We start from the raw sequence: 22,316 nt of genomic DNA on the forward strand, positions 1-22,316 counted from the left end.
AGGAGCCGCTGAAACCTGCCGCTGCCGCACTGGAGGCAAAAATGTTGAGTTGGGAGCCGACCAGAGAGCTCTTCGACTCAGAAAAGTTGTCGATCCTCGCCCAAGAGCTGCGGGTTACTTCCCTCTTCGCTTGCGACTTGCGCTTCTTGACCTGTTGCAAGGCGTACCAGAACGCCTTGCGCCACCTTGACTTGACGAGCTCTTTCCTTGGGATGAAGTGGGCTCGATTATTGTGGGGCATCTGAAACGAATTCTTCTGCAGGACGTTCTCGCTGCTTCCTGCCCGACCAAACCTGCCCTTGCCGAAGCTTAAACGTCCTTTGATCTCCGTGAACAAGCTCAGCGGGCCTTGTCTGAGCATGCGGAAAGATCCAGATGTGTCAGAAGAGTGGAGACGAGACGGGACGTAAAAAGACTTCACGTTGCTGCTCTTCTTCTTTTGAACTGTGGAGCAGCTCTGGTATTTGATATCAAAGGAACGGCTCGAGTTGGCATTCTTTGGTTTCCCCACGTCCTCCGTCGTCTCGTTCACAGGCTCACAGCAGCAGTTCACACTCTCACTAGGTCCCGGCATCTCTGCGTTCGGCACATTCGGCTCCTCTTGGAATTCTACGTCCAAAGGCTGCTCCGTCCAAAGCCGATTGAAGCAAGAATCATTGGTTATCTCTCGACGAATACCGAGTGACCTGCCATTCCTGCACTTCGGCATGACCCCATCATGGTCCGAGGAAGGTGCCATGCAGGAAGGGAGGTCAGATAAGATGTTGGGACAATGGTCCACCCCGTTCTTTGTTGGACAGAACGACTGCAAGTGCGCAACCCTGGTCTTAGGGCGAACTGAAAGATTCTCCGAGAAATGAGAGATAAGCAAGCGTTCTGAGTGATCCGTGACCTTCATGCATGAATTTTGTATCTTGTTTCGACGCAAACTCTTGGTGGATTTTCGGCCACACCGCAAACAAGTTCTTCCCAATCGTTCGTGATGACAAACCTGTGAACTAAGGTGAGTTTTCGACAAATGTACAGCTCCTTCCTCCCCCCCATCCTCGATCAAACATCTGAGCGATGCTTAGCAAATAGCAAGGTGAGTGCTATGAAGACATGAGGATGAATGAAAAATCCCTTCCCTACATGAGTAGGTGTATTTCACCTACACCCTTCCTGCTGCAACGCCACCAGTCACATTCTCACCGATCTCATACAACTCTCTATTGACATTTTCCTAAGATCGTGCTGCTCCCAACGAGAGGTGGAAGTTTGCTAGCCCCCGCATCATCTCATTTCTCATACTTCAAGATGTGTCCTGTCGCGCATGTCCATTGCGCTCTCACTATATTCGGAAGGGGTCCATCGAGTTTGAAACATTACTCCAACATTTGAAATAAACACTAATCATTTGAGGAGATACCCGGATGTTGCCGAACAGCGGTTTGGGAGTCGCTATTTTACGAGAGGTATCTTGCTGACAATCCTCGAACAGGATTAGCAAATACTCGAAAAGAAGCTTTTTCGATTGTCTTGTGATATGGTTGTCACGGTACGAGGAGCCAATAAAAGATTTCAAGGACCCCTCCTTGTCTTTATCCTTGAAAAGTACCCGTAGTCTCGGCAACCAACTCCATCGCCACCTGCGCTTTCAGTCAGCATGACTTGAAACGTTTTCATCCCTCGTGACCAAAGAGACTCTATCCGCGTGACTTTTTACATATCAAAAACCACTAATAAACTTGTCGCCGGCCGGTGTGTCAAAGTTGTACCTTGTCCAAGTTACTCGATGACTTGGTTACACTAATACAGTAGAATCGGAGGTGGTGCTAGACTCGGAGGCTGAGACGGATCTCGCCGGGGTCGGGCCGGGCCGGGCGGCCCCGGACTCGCTGACAGACTGAGAGTTGCAGCCCGTGACCTCTGACTGGCCGCCCTTTGCTCAAAGTCAAGTGCCGGCCGCCCAGTGAGTCTACGGTAAGCCAGCCAGACGCCAGGATCGCCCGGCCGGGCCGCATGGCTCAGCGGCTGGCATCAGTAGGGGCCCGGGGGTCGAACAGTTCAGTGATCATCGATCTTTAATGACCCAATGATTCTTGCTCGTCAGACATGAACACGGCATTCCTCTCGTCGGCGCTCGCCGCTTGCTTGCGTGCTGGCTGCTGAGGCCGTTCTTTGTCTCTCAAGGGGACTGCCATTGAGCATCATTCGCTAGCACGTCTTTGGGAAGACAGGGGAGTTACCGAGACCGGGGGGTTGACTGTGAGGAAGAAAGCTGCAGTAGGAGTCAAAGGGATCCCCCTCCTGTGAGACTGTTTGCATCCAATGCTCCATCTACAGCATGATCAGAAACGAGCAGGTGAACCCTTAAAAGAAAGCAGCGGAGAGTTCAGATGGGGGTTTGAAGGAGTAGACGTGCGCGATGTTACTATGAGCTCCATGAAGTGAATGCGGCATGGAGGATAACAACAAAGAGTACAAACTTGAGCAGAACTCAAGGGGGCATACCCTCTGTAATGCTCCGTCCGCATCGACCTCTGGAAGCGCCTGGGGGAAGGTAAGTGAGAACGCTGGCTGTAACAAGTGAGAGCGGGGCAGTACTTCGAAAATGTTCCGCAAAAACCCTCTATCACGGATGGCAGCCTGTCGATCTTGCCTGCAGCAAAAGACAAGTGCAGGACGCATTCAGGAAAATGCCGAGGGCACAAAGGAGTTTCTCCTCCTTACCTTTTCCATGGCTCCAAGGCGTACGCTTTCATGCGGACACACTGATGGAGCAGGATGTGGTAGCTGTGGGAGATCTGATGTCTAGCATGACGCAACAGCTGGGCTGATCTCTTGGAAACGATTCTGAAGCTGAAGACACCAAAGTAGACAGAAAACCCAAAGATTGAGAAAGGAGCCCAAAGAAAAGAAGTCATGAGAGCAATAAAGAACACTATTGACCCCTGGCGATGAGCTAAGTTAGCATCAAGAGTAGAGGCAGGTGAAACTCACAATGAACAGCAACACCGCTAACATGACCATCCTTCCTGAAGCAGAGGTCGGCAGCGAAGCTCGCGCTTTTGTGACCTGGAGGATAAGTCAGCAAGGGATCTGCACGCCTCCGATTTGTATTACGAGGTCTGCGACATATGCCAAAGTCCTTGTGTAGGGATCGAGCGAAGAACCATTCATTGACGTTTGGTCCCAGGGCATCGATCTATGTTCGAAAAAGCAAAGATATTTCCAAACTCAGCCAAAACTCATGGCAGGGAACTACATTTATCTGTTCAACGTATCAAAGAGCTCTGTGATCATGCAAGATTGATTGTGCGCAGACTTGTTATCTCGTTGTCCTCCTGCAAAGATAGATCCCGAACAATGATGTCAAAACCTGTGAGAAATTGTTTACTGCAAACGCACAGATCTCGAACTTCAAGGTCTTGCTTTAGTCTCTTCACTATATCATGTTATGTTGCATTCATCAACGACTTTTCTTCCACTCCAAGCTCAGTTTCCCTCTGATTCATCATACTAAACTATTTGTGCTCCTCCTTTTCCTCCTTCTCCTCTCCCCCAACTCGCCCTCCTGTCCTCCCCCTTAATGATAGAGAATCACCACCCCCTCTCCGTTTGAATCGAAGTGGGACACCCAGAATAATTCGGTAAATTCAGTATCAGAAGTACCGGTCGTCCAATACCCCACCCCCTCGGCAGGCAGGTGCGAGTCGGGGGGAATCCAGAATGCGAAATGAAGAGGAAAGAATGATCAGCAGGGAGAGAGAGGAGTGAAAGAAGACAAGTGAGAAGTGATCGAAGAAGGAAGAGCTGATCCAGCGAGGAGAGGATGTTTTGAAATGGAATCTTTTTCTAATCATCTTCAACTTTCTGAAGACGTGCAACAGCCCTCATAATCTTGTTTCGTGCACCAATCTTCGATATTCCTGCATCAATGAGAGCTTGCTCGTTGATCATGTACAGTGTGTCATACGTCACTCCTGATGAATGCAAGATCTTCGAACAAGTGAATCCATCCTGCAGGCCCTCGATCGTCAGCCATTCTGCAGTCAAGCGGAAAGAATCCTCGAAATCAAGAGACAAGGGTGCTCGTGTTTGAGAGGCGTTTCTCGGAGGACGCTGCTTGACGGATGTCGACTTCGCTTGCTTCTCATGCAGCACTTTGCTGAACTTGTCCTCCAAGAAGTCAGTGATCATCTTTGGGACTCTCGTGTTTCCTATCTGACGAGCACGAGCTTTGACCTGCCCTGCAATGTCTAGTGCCGTCTTGCCGTGATAGTTCGTCCGCTCCACACTCAGACCTCTCCTCTCCACGAGGTCATGAACGATATCGAAGCTCAGGCTGGAGTGAGCAGCTAGCTGCAAGAGGTCATTGCCGTTGGAGTCAACGAGAGACAGAGGGTCATCCAGCTGAGCGATGAGCAACCGGTAGGACGGGAAGTGACCTTGCTGCACAGCGATCTGTAGAGCAGTCAAGTTCGAGTCGTCCCTGCGATTGATGTCCGCTTTGAATTCAAGGAGCAGCTCAATCATCTCGGTGTATCCGTTTCTAGCGCACACGTGCAATCCTGTTCCCATCCCAGCCCTCTGAGTGTTGACGTCTATCCCATGCTCCAGGTACCGCCTCGCGTGCATCAAATCTCCGAGGGAGATGGTTTTGAGGAACGCGATATCGACCCCGAGAAAGTTGACGGCAGAGTAGCTTTCCCTGTCCGTACTTTGAGGCCTCCCGGAGGTTTGAAGGACAACAGATTCTGAGCTGGCATCCTCAAGTTCCATCTCAAACTCGTTTGCCAGCTCATTTTCATTGTCAATCTTGGCATCTGACAGGGTCTCATGCTTTATCAAGCCATACTCGCTGAGCACTTTGCTTTGTTTCTCTGACATAGTTTGGAGATCAGAAGATGCTTGAAAACGCTTGTCAACTGCTTGGCTCTTCCAAAACCTGTAGAACTGCTGACTGACAAACAGCATAGTGTTTTGTGTCGCTTCTTCTTGACTTGTTTCCTCATCTGGAGCAGCTATCATATGTTCAGGATCAATGTAGCTGTCAAAGCTGTGCTGCCAACCCTTCAAGGGATCGAAGAATACATGACATGGAAGCGGTTTGGACGTGGCAAGGAGCTTTGTGAACCTTGAGATTATGCTGCTGGGAACAGTCTTGTCGCTTTGAAGGTTCTTGACGCGCTCGTTGGTAGCACATTCCGGGTCTCTCCAATCTGGTATCAGCTTCATGTAAACAAGACCATCGCCTTGGTACCCTGTGCCTGCTGACAGCACAGTGATGTCCCTCCCAACAAAACTCCCTCCCCCTCCCCCACCCCAGGCAAGTTTACCATTGCTAAGCCCCCCACCGCCTCCACCGGAATACCCTCCTCCTCCTCCTCCAGCGAACTTTCCTCCTCCACCCCCACCAAACCCGCCACCGCGGCTCCCTTCGCCTCCTTTGAGGAAGCTTTTAGCCCCAGCTATCTTTCCATCGTTCTGGGCACTCCCCTTAAAACCACCGCCTCCGTACGCCCAGAAGTGTCCGTCATCAAACCTTGACCCCCCAGCGGCTCCATCCTTACCTCCAGCACACCCACCATCACCATCACCATCCCAACCATCGGGCGACAGGTTCGCGTCCTTCCCCTTCCCGCACTGCCCTGCTCCTCCCCCTCCCCCGGCCACCACGACAGGGAACCAGTTTCGCTTGAAGATCACTTTCGTAGGGATCTTAGCTTTGTACTTGGCATTCGGCAGGATCTCACGGGGAATCGGGACGATGAAAGACGCTGTCCGAGTCCCCCACTTGGCGTCGGCAAGGAGCTTGTAAGTCGCGCCGTAAGGCCTCAAGTCCTCACCTGGCACGTCCACCGTGATGTATTTGGGGCGAGACTCCCTGCACATCGAGGTCAGACTGGGATGATGGCAAAGGAGGAAGGCAGCACTTGAGATCCCAGCCTGGTTTGTCGACGATACGGCTGGCCATGAATGATCCCCCTCCACCGCATCCTTGTGACTTCCCGCGACTCCCGATGGCTATCTTCACGGTATGCTCCTCCGTCAGTACCACCACGACCTCGAACCGTGCTCCCCCTCCCCCTGCGAAACTGTCCCATCCCTCTTCAGACGCATGTTTGCTGTCCAGCACCACTTTGGGCTGATCTCTCCCTTTCCCTGACGCTCCCTTGCAAATGATGAGGTACCTGGCAGCACGTTCCTCAACACCTCCTCCTCGATTCCTCTTCCTCAATTCCTCTTCTTCACAACTTCCATCTCACATCCTCCTCCCTCACAACAGTCAGGCGCTTACCTCCCCTGCCTCGGTATTCGGAACTCGCCGTAGCTTTGGTGGATGTAGATCCCTCTCCTAAGATCTTTCTCCAACTTCCGCCGCTGGTCCGCAGGCGGCATTTCCTCATCGAAGTCCATCATGTACTCCTCGATCGAGGATCCAGCCCCCATCGTGAGATCTCCGATGTTTTCGCACTTCACTTCCAAGTGTTCGTACCAATAGAGCCCAACATAATGGTCAACCACTGCCAGGGATCAGGTAATGGAAACCATAGCTTTGATTTCTCCAGCAGCAAGACGTGTTTCCAGGGCGAAATTCGGATGAGGAGGAACTGAGCACAGGTGGAAGCAGGGATCCCTACAGGAAGAGCTCTTGCCTCACTCTTCTCTTCTCCTCTGGCTACACCGGCATCGCCCTCGCACCATCACAGTCTGGCTACCGCAGTTCGCAGGCACGGCGGCAAGGATTGCATGCCATGATCAACCGATAGGTCCTGAGACCTCATCTCCACTATGACCCGGCTGAATTGATCGACGAGAACATGGGGTAGGGGGTGGGAATATGGCCAATACTACCCGTATAAAATTGCACAAAGAATTGATAAAATTGGGGGTGTACACCAACGACTGGGGGTCTGACACCTGTGGTGGAGGCGGCTCTTCGGCCATGGCCGGGAGGAACTATGGCGCGATGGAGGGAGAGGGCGCGAGGAGAACAACGACGAGAACATGCTCTCCGTCCCCTTCCTCCTACTCCTCCTCCTCCCTCTCTGCGTCCAGAAAGACGCTCTTTGTTGCTCCGATTGCTGTCTTGGCTGCCTCGCTCTCACTCCTTGCTTTCACTTTCTTGCCCACTCAGACCAATGAGAGGAGCGAGCTGGTGTCAGGAAGAAGGGGAGGAGCCTTGTTTCAGTCTCTTGCAGAGACTAGCGTCAGGACAGACAAGGCGCATCCCTACAACAGGATGATCAACTCTCCCGACCGTGTCAAGTTCATCAACACGGAATGGACTCCAGCGCAGACTGTAAATCCTCCTCCGGTTCATCCGTATCACGGAGGGTCGAGGCCTTCCAAGGTTCTTCACCGTGATTTCGAGCATGAGCCCTATGGCAATCACCTTCCCTGGGAGAAGGGACCTGAGGGAGCCCAGGCTAAGTATGCTGAGAGTCTGGAAGACTCGAAGGCATACAGGTACATGGTTGACAAGAACGGGATTGTGAGGAAGTGGGAAACCGATCTGCCTCTTGATCGTTATAATCCCAATCATATCGTTGTCTCCTCTGCACTGCTGGACAAGCTCTCTCCTCTACCTCCTCCATCGATTAACGCAAGGGACGTAGCGGGAGCGCTGGAAAGACACCAGAAGAACGAGATTCAGAAGAGCTTTCGAAGCATCTTTCCCAAGGGCATGTTTCATGACACCATCGTGGACTCTAGGACTGGAGCTGTTGCTCAGATCGCTGGCGTCTCACAAGAAGAATCCGTATGCCCCGGGGGGTTGTACAAGTGCAAGGACGACTCGTGTGTCGCGCACATCTCCTACTGCCCGGGATGCGACGTGTACCCGGTGCCGGAGCATTGCTCGCTGATTCAGCCTCACAAGAGCGGTTGGAGGGTCTCAGCAGGTGACAGGAGGCTTCCTCGTGGCCCCGTTGCTGACTTGGTGGCAGTGGGGTGTGATTCGTCCAACATGCAAGAGTGCGGGATGGCGGACGGAAACACTTTGTTTCTTCCGGTGAGCTGCTCTCAGAGGCTGTTTGTGTGATGTATCAACTTATCATGTCACATTTCATCTCGTTCATTCTTGTTCACTCATTCAGCTCTTCCTCACTCAGTCTCGTTCTCTTCTCCCCTCCTCGATCTCAGTCCCCAGTTTGTGTTGACGCCGCACTCACTTGTTCTTGTGCAGGGAGAGGCCGTTACTGGTGGGGTTTTTGATTCCGGCCTTGCTTGAACGATATTGATGCTTTCTAGCATGCGTGTGAAATAATGAAACCGACAACATGACCTGCAATGTACACCTGAACCCTTCACAAGACGCATTCTTTGGGTTGGCTCAATCTGTCTACCTCCTCCTCGATCCAGTTCAACTGCGAACAGATCAGAGCTGCACTGGTGGATCGAGAGATCCTGACAGTCTGAGAGAGCTGCTCGTGCTTGTCTCGCAGGAAGTCGGCTTTCCTCCTCTGCAAGGCAGTGAGAGACGGAGGGAGGGGCAAGTGACTTCACCTCTTGAGAAGCCTTCACGGTCATGGAGTCAAGCATCGGCTGAATGTCGGCGATCTGACAGAAGTTAGCGAACAAGAGAAGTTAGTGAACATGTGCTTGAAGATCATGGTGAGGTTGACCATGATGCGATGTTGGAAATGATGATGACAAGAATGAACTGCCAGAAATGCTGTCGGGATGTGGCGATGTTGATGATGTGGAGATAATGTTGATGTTGATGTTGATGTTGATGTTGATCTTGTTCTTGATCTTGTTGTTGTTTTTGATGACGATGTTGTTAATGTTGTTATTGATGATGTTGGAGATGATGATGGAGGTGATGTTGGAGATAATGATGACAGAAAGTAGCATTAGCACAATGGTCACCTTGTCGTCGAACAATTCCTTGTTTCCCCTATTGCTGGCTGTGCAAGCATCCAACAGCATCTGCCGCGAGCTATCAGACGACGGCAGAGACAAGTCAAACTGTTCCTGATGGACTTCCTTGAACAACTCAGAAAGCTCATCGGCACCATCTGCACATGTTTCACTCCAACATCTCACGATGTCTCTGTCGCTCTTCTTGCCTCCCAGCTGCCTCGCACTCAGCTGCTCCTCCTGCCATGCCGCCACCTTGTTGAGTGCCGATGCTGCGAGCTCCGCGGTCAGTGGGCCCAGCTGCGTGACCTGAGGGAGGAAGAGCATACAGACTGCATGCTGCTTGTCCGACCAGCCGTCGGCGTACTCGCAGTCGTCTCCTGAGTTCTGGAGAATGCAGTCAGTCGGAGCAAGGGCGGGCAACAAGTCCTACGTATCCATCCCGCTTCTGATGCTTTCTCTCAATGTATGACTCCACGACCCGCGGCGATCCGGGTCCCTGCATGGCAATCAGCGCAGGAGAGGAGGGGAGCGACAGGATGGCGGTACCTGATGGCAGACCTTGCACAGAGCTTCCTGGCTGCCGAAGATCAACTTACGGATGTTGGCAAGGCTCTTGCTGCATCGGTAGTCAGGGATAGGGAGAAACTCCTTCGCTCGCTCGCTCCTCCCTCCCTGCCGGCCTCCCTGCCTCCCTGCCTCCCTGCCTCACTCCCTCCCTCTATCTCCCTCCCTCCCTCACTCACCCGTACAAGCCCTCGTCGTCTATAGATCGGATGCAGCTGCCGAGGAGAATTTTGCCTCGGGCTGCTGGGCTTTCAGGGATGATGCCGGTCACGATGTGCTGCTTCGAGCTGGGATCGATCTCGATGAACATGCCCAGGCAATGAAGCTAAGAAGCAACTCAGAGTCTCGTCGTCACGCTCTTCTCCTCTACACCTCCGGTGAGTTCAGAGGAATGGAAAAGTGGAACTGAGAAAGTTTCCCGTCCTTGTCGAAGACAGTCATGTCAAGCGAGGATGCTGCGTCCTTGTGTCAGCAGAGGTAAGAAAGAAGAGGTACAGGAGGCAGGAGGCAGGAGGCAGGAGGCAGGAGGCAGGAGGGAGGCAGGAGGCAGGAGGCAGGAGGCAGGAGGCAGGAGGTAGGAGCAGAGAGGAGGTCTGGTTACCAGTCTTATCCTGCAGCATGGCACATAGACTGTCGACGCTGGTGGGTCGCTCCCCGTTGATCTCGATCACTTTGTCATCCACTTCTATCCCGTAGGCCCAAAACCTGCGAGTTGCTCTGGAATCAAATAAAGCACAGGGAGTGAGCAAGGAGAGGAGGAGAGGGAAGGGGAGGAGGGGAGGGACAACAGGAAAGGAGAGGAGGAGAGGAGAGGGAAAGGGAGGGGAGGGAGAGCAAGAGAGGAGGGGGGAGGAGTGGAGAGGGGGAGCAGGAGAGGAGAGGGAGGAGAGTAGCAGCCCATGGAGCAGCAGGAGCAGCAAGGGAGCTACCATCCGTATGCTCGGACATCTGAGACGAGAAGACATTCGTCCCCGTCCAGCAGCTCCGCCCCCACCTGCTCCAGCAGCGTCTGAGCCATTGGCAGCCAGTCGTAGGTCCGGCAAGAAATCCACTGGAAGTAAAATCTAGAGATTTGTGTACGGGATTTCAATATGAGGGTACGAGCCGGGGGGGGGGGGGGGGGGGAAGGGCAGAAGAGCAGGACAGGGGGGGAGGGCAGAAGAGCAGGACAGGAGACGAGGATACAGCCTTGACGTGAAAGAGACATGAAGGTTGGTGTGAATAAAACTCATCTGCTGTGAGAGGAATAATCATGTGAATTCATTTACATCCCCATCAATGGTATAACAAATCTTTCTGCTGGAATACTGTAGATTGAACTGTTAGGGATCGGGGAGTTGTCAGGACAGCTGGAACTGATCTGGTGAGAGGATATTTCTATTCTTTTGGCGGCATGCACAAACTTAAGATCGTACACTATGAAGACGAGTCAAGTGCTCGATGAGAGGCTGTAGGGTCAACACAGAATGATGATGATGATGATGATGATGATGATGATGAGGAGGAGGAGGAGGAGGAGGAGGAGGAGGAGGAGGAGGAGGAGGAGTATCAGTCGGGAGAGAGGAAGAGGGAAAGAAGAAGTGGTCAGGCTACAGCAAGGGAAGTAAACAAGTTCACCATCTCCACGGGTGTTGCCGAATCTTCCGGACGCAGGATTGTCGTGCGGGAAAAGCCTTGGTACCCCTCGACGGACGTTTCTGATACTGTCGGGCCCTCGTCAAAGAAGAGGCAGAAGAAGAAGTTGCGGCAGTCAGCGGACCTGACTGAGTTCTTGAAACAACATGAACCTTGAAGACACGTCTCAACCCCCATCGTTCACACAGGTTGCAACGGCAAGGCAAACCTCGTCGAATCTCTTCTTGAGAATGTTGGCCACCACACAATCGACCTTGTACTTCTCTATTGCCCCCGTCGCCTGTTCAGAACATCAACATGCTCTTCTGCCCTCTCTCCTTCTCCCTTCTACCTTCTTCATCAGAATCGATTCATCCGTCTCGAGCTTGAAACTGACCACAACAGCTCTAGGGCACCAGGTCTTCTGCTCCCCCCAGCCACGTCACTTGGATCCCTGGCAAGTAAGGTACACGACCTTGAGCAAAGACAGACACTTGGGTGTTGGCGTGAGGCAGATGTTCAAGTTGTCGGAGCCTGACTGTATCTTGTGTTCTTCCATCTGCTGAAGTTTCACAAGGAGATTAGAGGAGATTCTAGTCACAACAAGGTGGTCGGGGATGAAGTAGTCAGAGACAGCAGCCGCAAGGTAGATCATGGCTCTCTCTCCCGCCTGTGAATCTTTCAGACCGCAACGAAGAACAATCAACCAGGTCACCGGCTGCAGAGCTTGGCAGACATGTTTCAGCATGAACAAGTACTCGTGCACTGTGAAACCATAACCCAAACATACAGCGGCATACGAAAACACACCAGAAGTGAACCCCAGCTGCAACAATGTGCCCTCTTCGTCCGCCTTTCGGTAAAGATTGAACAATCTGCACAGATAACTGTTGAGCTGTTCACAACTCGATCAAGATTTGGCAGGACCTCTTAGCAACCGAGTGATCGGAGCCTGAAAGTTTCGCTTTCATCCCCCAGACCTGATGCTCTTCTGGGCAGCAAACCAAGTCAGAAGAAGAATCTTGACGGCAAAGACGACCATCGACTTCTACTTGTCGAGAAGAGAGAGCATCAGCAAACAAGAGGTCCTTCAGCCTCTTGAATGGCATGTGCGATCCCTGGAGCCAACATCATCCCATGCAAAGGACGAAGAAATTGGACTTGGGGAGTGGAGGAGTGGAGGAGCCAGGGAGGAGGGGGAGCAGGGGGAGCAGGAGGAAGGGACGGGGATAAGGCGAGGAGAGCATGCATATGGGCAGTCTGACACCTCACGGTGCATGAATACAACAGCATATCCCTGCTCCAAGAAATACTCCGCGCTGATGCTGCCCCTGGATCCTGTGACAGCGATGCTTGGTGAGATCAGGTCAGAGGAGGAGGAGGAAGGAGGAAGGAGGAGGAGGAAGGAGGAAGGAGGAGGACCTGTGCTGAAGTTGTCGAGGAAACGTACAGTGTTCTTCTCCAGCGGGACTGTTGTTCCTCCGCTCGTTATCAAGACCAAGTTTCTCTGAGACAGGTTAGCAGCTGAAGGGGAAGGAGAAGAAACTCACTCGCTCTGACCTCAAGTGCTTGTCCACAAAGCTCCTCGTGGCCTCACACGCACTCAGACAGGACGAGGGGGCCTGGAGGCAACAGCTGTCACCAACTGATTTGCATGAGACGCTCTGCCGTCACCGGACGCGAGAAGAAGTCTGGTTCTGATGCCATCGCAGACATGCACCAGAGGACTACCAATGCTGTTGACCACCTTCGCATTTGTACATTCAATCTTTGTTTTCCTTGCCTCCCACTCAATCCCAAGTCATTCCAAAACAAGTTGAAACAAGAGCAGAAAAGTTTGTCTTTGACATGCAGTTTGCAACTTCAAGGCTCCTTCTCCGTTTCGCTCAGTCCTCGTAGCAGACAACATGTTCTGATAAACAATGATTCAAAGCATCTTCTGTCCTCTTGATCTCATCTTCTCTCTACTCCCATCTCGCTCTCTGTCTCTATCCTTCCATCATCATGCCCTCTATCGCTGCCTCCTGTCTCCTTGACTCGCCTGCATCGCCTGCACATTCTACATCGGAATCACATAAAAGTGCAAATTATGATCATTTTGAGTATAATTATATCAAATATGGGCAATTTCATTGTCGTGTTATATAACAATATGTGCGTTTATATATAATCGACATGAGTTATGGAAATTTCCCATCCTCTCGGGAACAATTTCACCTCTCCTACTCACAACAACATCCGCCTCCCTCCCTCCCCTCCCTCCTCCTCCTCCTCCTCCTCCTCCTCCTCCTCCTCCTCCTCCTCCTCCTCATTCTCCCTATCCCTACCCTGGCTCTCTTCCTTCTTGCTGTCCTCCCCCTCGTCATCGTCCTCATGGTTCACTTGGTTCTCAGCCTCCTAGTCCGCCCCCTCCATCCCACAATGTTTTGCTCCTCTTTATCTTCCTCCTCTGTATTCTTCTCTCTTCACACACACACACACACACACACACCTCAGATTCCACATCTTCATCCTCATCATTCCTCCCTATATGTTTCACTTTTCGTGCCAGTCCCTCCAACTTCTCGCACCTCCCAGCTCGATTTCCATGTCCTGCCTCCATTTCTCCTCACCCATTTCAACAACGATCTCCTTACCCTCCTTCCTCCTATCCATAATCCATCCCCTCGCTTCCTATTACTTCATTCCCTTCCACCGTTATCACTTTCCGTTTTCCTGCATTCTGCGAACTTGAGCGTGCATCGAGTGGTTCGTCGCCTGATTTCTTCTCAAGGTCCTTCACATTGGATGAGAATCAAGTGAGCGATCCGTCAGCGGCATGGTGAGCGATGGTCAGAAGAGTGATGGGCAAACGGTGAAGCCGGAGGATGCGCTGAGGAACAAGTATGCGCAGGTGACATTTGTTTTGACTCCATGAACGAGTCTCTCCTGACAGCTTGCGAAGCTGAAAGCGAAGAAGCTAGCTGCCCAACAGAAGAGCGGAGCTGCAGGGGCAGCGGGTGCTGGCTCTGCCCTTGCTTCACCGTCGAGCTCAGCAGGAGGCGGCTCCTCCTCGTCCGCGTCTTTCACTTCTCCATCCTCAAGCTTGAAGGAGAAGTCATATGACGCCCTGGACAGCAAGAAACGGAAGTTGGAGAGCGAGCCGGAGACAGTGAAGGCCTCGTCTCTCACAAGGGAGGTCATCCAAGCTGTCCAGTCCTCCACCAAGAAGGCTGCCGTCAGCGATGCAGCGATCAACCCTGAAGTGAAGAAAGCCAAGGCAAAGCAGCCCCGCCCCTTCTGCGTCTTACACGCATGCTCTTGCTAGGTGATGAACATGAACATCCCGAGGCGGGCAACCCCGATATCCTCGAAGCCAGCAGATCGAGAAGGAAACGCTCCTGGGTCAGACCCGGCTGGCGGAAGCGTCTGGAACAAGCCGAGGGTGAGTGTGTGCGGGGATGCGGGGAGGAAGTCGACCCTGAGCCTGACGGTGGGCGTGTCAAAGGCCGCAGGTGGAAACTCAGGAGTCACTAAGGGAATTCCGCACGAGTACCAGGGGAAGCTCCAAACTCTAGTGGAGCAGCAGATGTTGACGGTGAGGATGTTAACATCAAACAGTCGAGTGAGTGAAGCATTGACATACAGGCTGATGATGTGGAGGGCATCAAGCAATGTATCCGGTCAGAGCAGGAGGACAACGTGGCGAGAGCTCTGGATCAGGTCAGGAGCCTGCTGCCTCCTTCCTCTTCTCTTGTACATGTTGTGACAGCCTGACAGTTCCTGAAATCAAATCTGGACGGCATCAAGAACAAAGTTGGGTATTTCAACTGTAAGGGCACCAGCTAGCATTCTTGATTGTGCTGACCTTAACACACAGCTATCCTAAGGAAAGCCAAGGACGGGAGGTCAAGAATGCCTTACAAGTCTCCTTCTTGATTTCATGTCCATGGTGGAACTGAAGATTTCAGCAGTAGCAATGAAGACGAGAAGCCAGGCTCTTCGAAGCTCATCTGGCCGCAAGAGGTGTGCCTATGCTGTTGACGGGAGGAGGATGAGACTGGAGACGCCAGGAGAGAATCTTCTCCGACATGAACCTCAATGAGGTGAGCTGGTGCTGTGGGTCAGGAGGGCAAGTGAGATCATGAGCAGGGGAGATTGATTGAGAAAGAGATTCGCCTGGACAACATCTCTTGTGACTGCCTCGCTTGTTCGGACGAGCTCGTCTGAGTTTGATGGGGCCGCAGGCAGCCTTCCTCCGCCTGAATCTCTCTTCTGTGAGGAGGGGAGCACAGACTCGTGAGCAGACTTGCTGGAGGAGGAAGAGCATGACCACTGAATGAAACAGAGAGATGGCCGGGGTCAAATCCAACCTCACGAGCGTCCTGGACAAGCTCAAGGTCAGCCTGCGCCTCCTCTGCCCTCGTTCACTTGCTGCCTACAGGGAAATGACCCCTCGAGCCGGAGCAAGCAGTTCGCAAACCTGACTCTGACGGGTAGGCTGCTCAACGTCCTGAAGCAGAGGCAAGCGGAGGATCACACGGGAGACACGGCAAGCTGACTGCTTTCCCTTCCTGCTCCAGCGCCAAGCCGGAGCTGTGTTCGATCTACTGGGCCCAGTACTTCGAGATCTTCAACTCTTACTCGGTGATCCCCAACAACTGCCAGGTGGGTGTCGAGGCCTTCCTGACGATGTGGAGATGAAAGTTGGTTGCAGACCGAGAACAAGATCAAATCTCTTCATCTCTTCGAGTCGCCGCTGGTGGGAAGAGGATTCGCAGCCAGCATCTCCGCCCTGAACCACTTCCTCAAGCTCAAGTGAGGAGGAGGGAAAGGACGACAGGCTCCTCTGACCGCATGGCAGATGCACGTCCTGGTCGTTAGAGTGGACGGGACACACAGGGTACGGATCGTGGTTGCTGGTCGTCGGGTGATGACGCCGAGGGCAGGCTGGAGTGGGAGATGCGCTGCAAGATAGGGACGAGCGAGAACGTGAGGAGCGAAGATGAAAGATTCCTCAGGTGAGAGGCGGGAGGCAAGGTCAGGAGAAGGAGGAGGAGGAGGAGGAAGAGGGATCTGGTAGGAAGGGATGAGCACAACAAGGAAGGGTTGTGTCATTACCGGGAGCACGAGGAGAAGGGTCAGCGGGAGCAGCAGCAAGAGAGGTTCGCTGGCAATCGTCTGACCAAACACTCAGGAGCACTCTCGATCACTGGGTGTTCAACAGTGAGGGGCAAGACTTTACCATCAATCAGAGCACCATCGACGCTCTCTGGAAGAAAACACAGGCAGGACTCGAGCTTGTGATGTGGAGAAGTAAAGGGACAAACAGGGAAGGGGCTCATGCCATATTGTCATTGCCGACAGCTCGACCAAGAAAACTGATGAGCTTGTGAGTGTTTGTTCGTATAATGCGCAAGTTCGAGCTAGTTCAATCTTATCCCCTTGTAGTTCGACCTTCCATTGTCATCCTCCAGAAACCTCTTCCTCTCTCAGGTGATCTTCTTCCTCTGCCTCTGCTCCATACAGCTGAGCTTTACTCGCGTCTCCTTGCTCGCCTGCTCCCCCTCATTCCTCTGAACCTGTCAAATCTCCTCTTCGTCCACTTGATCCTCCTATCACTATCCCCTCCTGTATCCTTCCCCCTTTGCTCGTTCCTCCTGTATCCTTCCCCCTTTGCTCGTTCCTCCTGTATCCTTCCCCCTTTGCTCGTTCCTCCTGCATCCTTTCCCTTCTCTTCTTCTTGCTCTCTGAGTGTTAGTCTCTGACACCAGCAACAGACCATCGCAGCTCTGTCTTCGCTAATGCAGGGCGGCACGCTTGTAAGCTCGTCGGGTCGCGTGTTGGCCTCTGACGTGGATCAAGATCATGCGCATGTGGCAGCTCTACGAGAGCGAGAACGCAGCTCTCATCTTCCTCCTCAACAGCATCTTCTCCGAGGTTCCTCCCTCTTCAAGGTCGCTGAAAACCTCCTGACATGCTCCCCAGACGGTTGTCTGCCGCCCGTCGACTGTCCAAAGCCCATGGTGCGAGCTAGTCAAAGTCTCCAGTCCTGCCGTCTCCTCCGCTTGCTGCTCCTCTTGCGCCTCGCTCTGTTTCCGCTCCTGTGTCGCTGACATGCGAGCAGCGGGCACGTCTTCCTTGTCTGTCTTGGCTTCAAGGGAATTTCTCAGCTCCATCTGGATGCTCTTTCGAAGGCGATTGGGGAGGATACAGAGGCAGACGAAGGACCTCGGATGACGATGGTGAGGGAGTAGGCTGTTAACAGCAGGCCCGTTGACGAGCTGACAGATTCCAAGAAGCTTTCTTCCTTCATCGTGGGTTCAGGTTTTCCTTGATCACACTGTTTCTCAGTCTTAGCATCTCTTGTCAGCAAATCAGGACGTGTGTCGAGTTCTTTGCGAACTTGCAGGTTGACTGAGCAACTGAACATGATGTGGTGTTGATATGTTTTTGTGATCAGATCGCAATCATCAACCGCGATCTTGACGTCAACAACAACTTACAGCAGCATCTGAGGGAGATCTATAGCGTAAGCTGATCCTCCCTTACGTCTCCCCTCTCATCGCCTGCCTTACAAGACTCGGGATCGCGCTGCTCAACAATGGCGCGTACGCTACAACTGTCGCACGCTGAGCTCGGTTGTCACTTGCACTTCTGACTCGCATGACGCTGTCTCGCTAGATTCAAGATCGTCTGACTAAGGACGCTGGCATCATGAACCTCAACATATCCTCAGCAGGCACGTTGACCCTCCTGCTCTTGCTCCTCTCACATCGCTCAAGGCGGCAAGCAATGGTTCGCCATACGAGGACGCTTCTCGCACAACTTCTCGGTGAGAGGAGGAGCAGGAGCGGGAGGGGACCTGACGATTCGTTTCAGTCTATCAAGGCTTGAACAAGTTCACAAGGTCTGGAGATCGAAGGAGGAGAGAGGTCAGTTTGAGAGCAATCGAAGCTTCTGTAACAGGCGGCTGCTTCAGTCTGATTGTCTGTGCATTGCTCTTGTATTCTTGTACTAAAAAGAGATACCAAACAACTTGGAGAAGCTGGGTACAAGTCCTAACTGCATCACATATACGTAGACGACGATGAAGAGGATAAGTAGAATACAACAACAGATGCAGCAGCAGCATGGTTTCTCGATTGATCGCCTCCTTGCCTGCGTCGACGTCAAGGAAAGCTACAACGACTGCGAAACTTACAAACATAGATGATGTACGCCTTGCAACCCTCGGGGTCCAGGATAGGATTGGTGGGCTGTGGCGGTCGATTGCTGCCGTCCAGTCTATCAGGCAGGCAGGCAGGCAGGCAGGCAGGCAGGCAGGCAGGCAGGCAGGCAGGCAGGCAGGCAGGCAGGCAGGCAGGCAGGTTGAGACTTACGGGTCCTGGAGTTTGGCTGGCCCTGCCTTGAAGCCGAGAGACGCAGGGATGGCTCGGGCCTTGGCTCGCGGCATGATCTGCACGAATGTCAGGCAAATGTCACATTGGCGGCGACGACTTTCCTGGATGGTGAGCTGAATTTCGCACTGGTAGTTGCGTTTGAAGTCGTATCCTGGTGCTCTAAAGTCCTTGTTCGTCTTGCAACCTGGTCCACCAGGGTGGCAGAGTCTGAACCACCTGCAGCGAGGGATGAGCGTCAAGGAGAGGAGAGATTCGACAACACCTGAAAGGATATTTTGTTCCTTCCTCATCAACCCCCATGTGCCTGCTGCCTGAAAAAGCAAATTGAGCGAGCAGGAGGGAAAGGACTGCACACTACTTTCAGGCTGAAGAGAAACTATCTCCATGTCATCTGCTGACGTCTTTCCAAGGTTTCGCTGCATGCAGTCCAAGAAGAGGGGCTGAAGTGAAAGTCAGCAAGCCCACCTCTGGATCAGTGAGCACCTGTAAAGGCAGAAGACCCTCCGCGATGGCATGCTGGCCGCCAAGGAGGGAGTCGTGCCAGACAGTCAACTTTAGGATGAAATCTTTCGCTGGCACCGTCGGATCAGGACAAGGGAATTTGAGGCCCTTGAACTTGATCCGATAGTTGAACATGGCGTTCCTCGACACTTTGACACCGTAGTCGGTGTCCGTCTCCTTCACCCTACCCCACCCCATCATCTCAGCTCGAATGATCACGTCGCTCGTGTATCCATTCTTCGGGGCGCAGCTCTTGAGGTTCCATACGATCATCCGCATCTCAAGAGGCATCTGCCTGCCAGCGATGTTGATGTCCTTCTCCGGGTAGTCATCGACATCCACTCGCAGAACAGCATCCACGATCACCAACATCTTCCCCACTGTGATGCCTGGCCTGTTCTGATTGTAGAGGTCCCGCGTCTCCCTGGGCTTGTTCACCGTCTTCTTGGCCCATTCTTCACAGAACCATCTGTCTTCAAGGTCCACGATGGTCTCCCCTATCACCCTGTCTCCCCCAACTAGATTCCCCAGCACTGGTTGCAGCAAGCCCAAGTTTGCTTCTTCCATCAGCCGTATGTGCAGTAGCGAGGGTCCCGGCAGCTTGCCTGGTATCTTGGCACACCTGAAGAACTGGGGGTTGAGAGCTGTGATCGGATCATAAAAGTCGCGCCATTTCCATTTCTCATCGCCCAAGGTGACTTCAATGAAATTGTCAGACTTTGCAACTCCGTCGACGACGGTTGATGGACTGACTTGAAACGCCTTGAGCAGGTAGACTCTTATTTCAAGGTCTGTGGCAGGATAGTTCTCGTTCACATCGGGCACCTCGTACGGAACCTCTCTTCCGTTCTTGAGCTCCACCATGTCAAGGTATCTTGGTTCTTCGCCGCGGGCCTCAGCTTGCGCCTGATCTTCCAGTTTGAAAAGCTTCACCTTACACTTGAGGAAACCGACAATCTCATACTTGGCTAATTTCACATTCTTGATCGGACCTCGATACAAGGGGAGCTCATCGAAGATTTCCGTCAGGCGATTCTTCCAGGCCCCCTTCTTTCCATACTTTTCAACCGTCGCATCTTCGATGGGGCAATCATAGAGGGGATGCATTCTGAAGAGCATCCACTCTGCGTTTGGCTTTCCATCGGGAGTGTCGACCTTCTCTTGTCTATCTGGGAGCTCGTCATCCTCTCCTTCGATGCCTTCGCCTTCTTGAACTGGTTCAGGCTCATCCATCTCCTCCATGTTCGGGTCTCCCATTTCATCGTCCGCATCATCAGGAGCGTCGGCTAGTTCCAGCGGCATTGCACCCTGAGGTGGCTCCTCGGATACATCCTTGACTTCATCCTCCAAGGCCGGCTTTCCTTCCTGGTCCCCCTCTTCCTCCACCTTCTCCTCACTCTCAGTCACTTTTTGTTTGGAGGCAGCAGCCTCAGGCTTTGGTTTACTCTGTTTGACTTTGTTGCCTGCATCAAGAAACGAAGTCACTCTTTCCACAAACTTGTCTTCATCCCGAGCGTCGATGTATTGATCGAATGCTCGGACAACTGCTTCATCTCTCTTTGCAAACAGAGCTTCCAAATTTTTGCTTTGTTTCGCTGAGATGACTCCCTCCTTTTTCAAAGATTGTAGCATTTCAAAGAATTTCTTTCTTCTTTCCTTTTGTCTCTTTTTCTCCTTTGCCTCCTCGTCTTCATCTTCATCGTCGTCGTCGTCAGACACCTCTTCACCCTCATCGGATGGATAGAAGTCTTCGGTCGGAATACTGCCGTAAGCGACAATTGGTGGCTTTTCATTCCATGGGATCTGAAAAGGAAGCCCAAGAGTGGAGTGATCATAGATGTAAAAGTCGAGGTAGGGGGCATAACGCTTCTCCTCGGGCAGGCCAACATTGATTTCAACACATTCCATGAAGTTCGCGTTGGTACCACTCGGACGTGAAGTAGATTTGGTGGTCTGTGCAGTTGAAGGATCATCACAGCAAATTTCAACCTGAGGCGCAAATATAGGATGGAAGGGGTAGGGAGAAGTAAGGTCTCTTAACCCGAGGACTTGAATCTGGATCTTGCAATCAATCATTGGAACAGGTCGAACTGGCGCCTTGCTGGTCCATGTTTCTGCATCTTCTGGATCAACCGGCGACTTGTCGGGCACCAGAGGACGAGGAGGCTCTTTCATCAGCATTTCATTCACCTCGATGATTTGAAACGAAGTCAGGATGTGACCCTCGACGACATCTGGATTTCCGCGAGAGAGAGGGATGTAGACAGGATTTGACTTCCTTCCGAAGAGGTCTGATGGAGATATAAAGACTCTTCCAAGCAAACTGGCTTGTTCCCCATTTTCCTCAAGCACACTCAGTTCAATCTTGGGAGACAGCTTGAGCATCGCCTTATTCTTTTCAACTTCCACGTAGTCTTCCGGATCAACACAGTATTCTTCTGCTCCCCAATCAACATTCTGAGGGAGTACAAACAACCTCAAATCATCCAAAAGAAGTGTAGTGTCAAAAGTAGGATTGTTCGTCAAATATGCAGTGTGGGTTTTTTTCGGCGGATTCAAAAGATACTTGACTTCGACAAAGGAATTTGCAATACCGATGTCATTCTTTGCCACGAGCTCCTTCGCTTGGTAGATATGAGCTTTCACATTGAAGTGTCTATACCAATTCAAATATTCGGACCACGGAGCTGGGATTGGGTGAATGTTCCAGCTGGCCCAGGGGCTGAGAATTGGAGGTCCTTTGGGGGGTCCATTAGCACATTTCTCTCGAGATGCAAACCATAGCTTGACGCTGAAACCCAAGAAGCCAGCGGGATCATCTGGAGATAGCGCGCAGATAGCATCACGTTTCAGTCCGACATACTGATAGCCTGTGTATGGATTGAGAATGTTCTGAGTTTTGGGGTCATCTTCCTTTCCCCATGGAGCACGCTTTGAAGGTTCTGGAGCAGGGAACTCTGGGGGTAGAATGATTGATGCCAGACCTTCGTACTTTCCACCTGTGCCGTTGTCTTCTCTGTCCATGCCGATGTATACGTTCTCTTTGAAATACTCTGAGTCGCCACCTCCAAGTGCAGTCTTAATACTGCCCTTCCACATGCCTATCAATGCTTTGTCGAACTGTAAGAAGCTCATGCGGTAGACTTTGATCCACAGATCTGGTAGTCTTTCAACAAAGAGCTCTGGGTCCCAAACTTTTCCAGATGGATCTGAAGGATTATCTCTGGCATTGTCGAAAGGCAAATCATATTCAAGCTCCACAGCTTCAAAAAATTCAAAGAGGCCATTGTCTGAGAGCGGTTTAGGTTTGATGAAAACGCTTTTTCTCCCTACTTGAAACTCAACAACAATCTCGCTCTGCATTCCGGAAGTCACGAAAGCTTGACCGAAAAAGCAATGGAA

At 52.2% G+C, this 22,316-nt stretch overlaps 6 protein-coding genes across 6 annotated transcripts; 2 read left to right on the top strand and 4 right to left on the bottom strand.

Annotated features, from left to right (window-relative positions):
* Nucleotides 1-3,821: 3,821 nt before the first annotated feature.
* GUITHDRAFT_86267 (hypothetical protein) lies at nucleotides 3,822-5,607 on the bottom strand. Its single transcript, XM_005834832.1, has 2 exons — nucleotides 5,518-5,607; nucleotides 3,822-5,275 (listed from the first exon to the last, which is right to left on the bottom strand). Exons 1-2 carry the CDS (start codon nucleotides 5,592-5,594, stop codon nucleotides 3,838-3,840), a joined length of 1,515 nt encoding a protein of 504 aa, XP_005834889.1. The 5' UTR covers nucleotides 5,595-5,607; the 3' UTR covers nucleotides 3,822-3,837.
* A 1,322-nt stretch (nucleotides 5,608-6,929) lies between these two features.
* On the top strand, nucleotides 6,930-8,270 carry GUITHDRAFT_162624 (hypothetical protein; the record flags this gene model as incomplete). The annotated part of the gene is made up of 3 exons (XM_005834833.1): nucleotides 6,930-7,889; nucleotides 7,935-7,999; nucleotides 8,174-8,270. Coding segments are annotated over 3 exons (1,070 nt in total), but the record flags the coding sequence as incomplete, so codon positions are not given.
* A 24-nt stretch (nucleotides 8,271-8,294) lies between these two features.
* Nucleotides 8,295-10,435, bottom strand: GUITHDRAFT_106457 (hypothetical protein; the record flags this gene model as incomplete). Its single annotated transcript, XM_005834834.1, has 12 exons — nucleotides 8,295-8,354; nucleotides 8,400-8,450; nucleotides 8,494-8,547; nucleotides 8,860-8,976; nucleotides 9,037-9,122; nucleotides 9,180-9,237; nucleotides 9,284-9,349; nucleotides 9,400-9,469; nucleotides 9,597-9,742; nucleotides 9,790-9,872; nucleotides 10,019-10,122; nucleotides 10,347-10,435. 12 exons carry the CDS (start codon nucleotides 10,433-10,435, stop codon nucleotides 8,295-8,297), a joined length of 984 nt encoding a protein of 327 aa, XP_005834891.1.
* Nucleotides 10,436-11,218: 783 nt separating this feature from the next.
* On the bottom strand, nucleotides 11,219-12,538 carry GUITHDRAFT_69144 (hypothetical protein; the record flags this gene model as incomplete). Its single annotated transcript, XM_005834835.1, has 8 exons — nucleotides 11,219-11,332; nucleotides 11,384-11,455; nucleotides 11,507-11,590; nucleotides 11,636-11,701; nucleotides 11,747-11,796; nucleotides 11,842-11,926; nucleotides 12,257-12,369; nucleotides 12,454-12,538. Coding segments are annotated over 8 exons (669 nt in total), but the record flags the coding sequence as incomplete, so codon positions are not given.
* Nucleotides 12,539-13,849: 1,311 nt separating this feature from the next.
* On the top strand, nucleotides 13,850-17,997 carry GUITHDRAFT_106459 (hypothetical protein; the record flags this gene model as incomplete). The annotated part of the gene is made up of 26 exons (XM_005834836.1): nucleotides 13,850-13,924; nucleotides 13,967-14,275; nucleotides 14,339-14,608; nucleotides 14,659-14,733; nucleotides 14,791-14,842; nucleotides 14,891-14,918; nucleotides 14,985-15,036; nucleotides 15,084-15,116; nucleotides 15,163-15,205; nucleotides 15,258-15,309; nucleotides 15,359-15,410; nucleotides 15,511-15,678; nucleotides 15,728-15,828; nucleotides 15,875-15,913; nucleotides 15,960-16,031; nucleotides 16,208-16,313; nucleotides 16,791-16,832; nucleotides 16,876-16,950; nucleotides 16,999-17,036; nucleotides 17,138-17,255; nucleotides 17,302-17,337; nucleotides 17,384-17,422; nucleotides 17,474-17,542; nucleotides 17,796-17,845; nucleotides 17,893-17,945; nucleotides 17,993-17,997. The coding sequence occupies 26 exons, from the start codon at nucleotides 13,850-13,852 to the stop codon at nucleotides 17,995-17,997; spliced, it is 2,052 nt and encodes a 683-aa protein (XP_005834893.1).
* Nucleotides 17,998-17,999: 2 nt separating this feature from the next.
* Nucleotides 18,000-19,080, bottom strand: GUITHDRAFT_152005 (hypothetical protein; the record flags this gene model as incomplete). Its single annotated transcript, XM_005834837.1, has 7 exons — nucleotides 18,897-19,080; nucleotides 18,772-18,853; nucleotides 18,676-18,724; nucleotides 18,515-18,629; nucleotides 18,393-18,469; nucleotides 18,215-18,285; nucleotides 18,000-18,171 (listed from the first exon to the last, which is right to left on the bottom strand). Coding segments are annotated over exons 1-7 (691 nt in total), but the record flags the coding sequence as incomplete, so codon positions are not given.
* Between the last annotated feature and the right edge of the window lie 3,236 nt (nucleotides 19,081-22,316).

The sequence above is a fragment of the Guillardia theta genome (assembly GCF_000315625.1).
Source record: "Guillardia theta CCMP2712 unplaced genomic scaffold GUITHscaffold_24, whole genome shotgun sequence".
NCBI lineage: Eukaryota > Cryptophyceae > Pyrenomonadales > Geminigeraceae > Guillardia > Guillardia theta.

What these genes read in the sequence shown, in the direction of transcription:
- GUITHDRAFT_86267 (XM_005834832.1), bottom strand. Translation starts at nt 5,594, where the DNA reads ATGGTTGGGATGGTGATGGTGATGGTGGGTGTGCTGGAGGTAAGGATG. An exon ending in GGGGGTCAAGGTTTGATGAC is followed by an intron (nt 5,276 to 5,517) that starts GGACACTTCTGG and finishes TTTTGTTGGGAG; the next exon opens with GGACATCACTGTGCTGTCAG.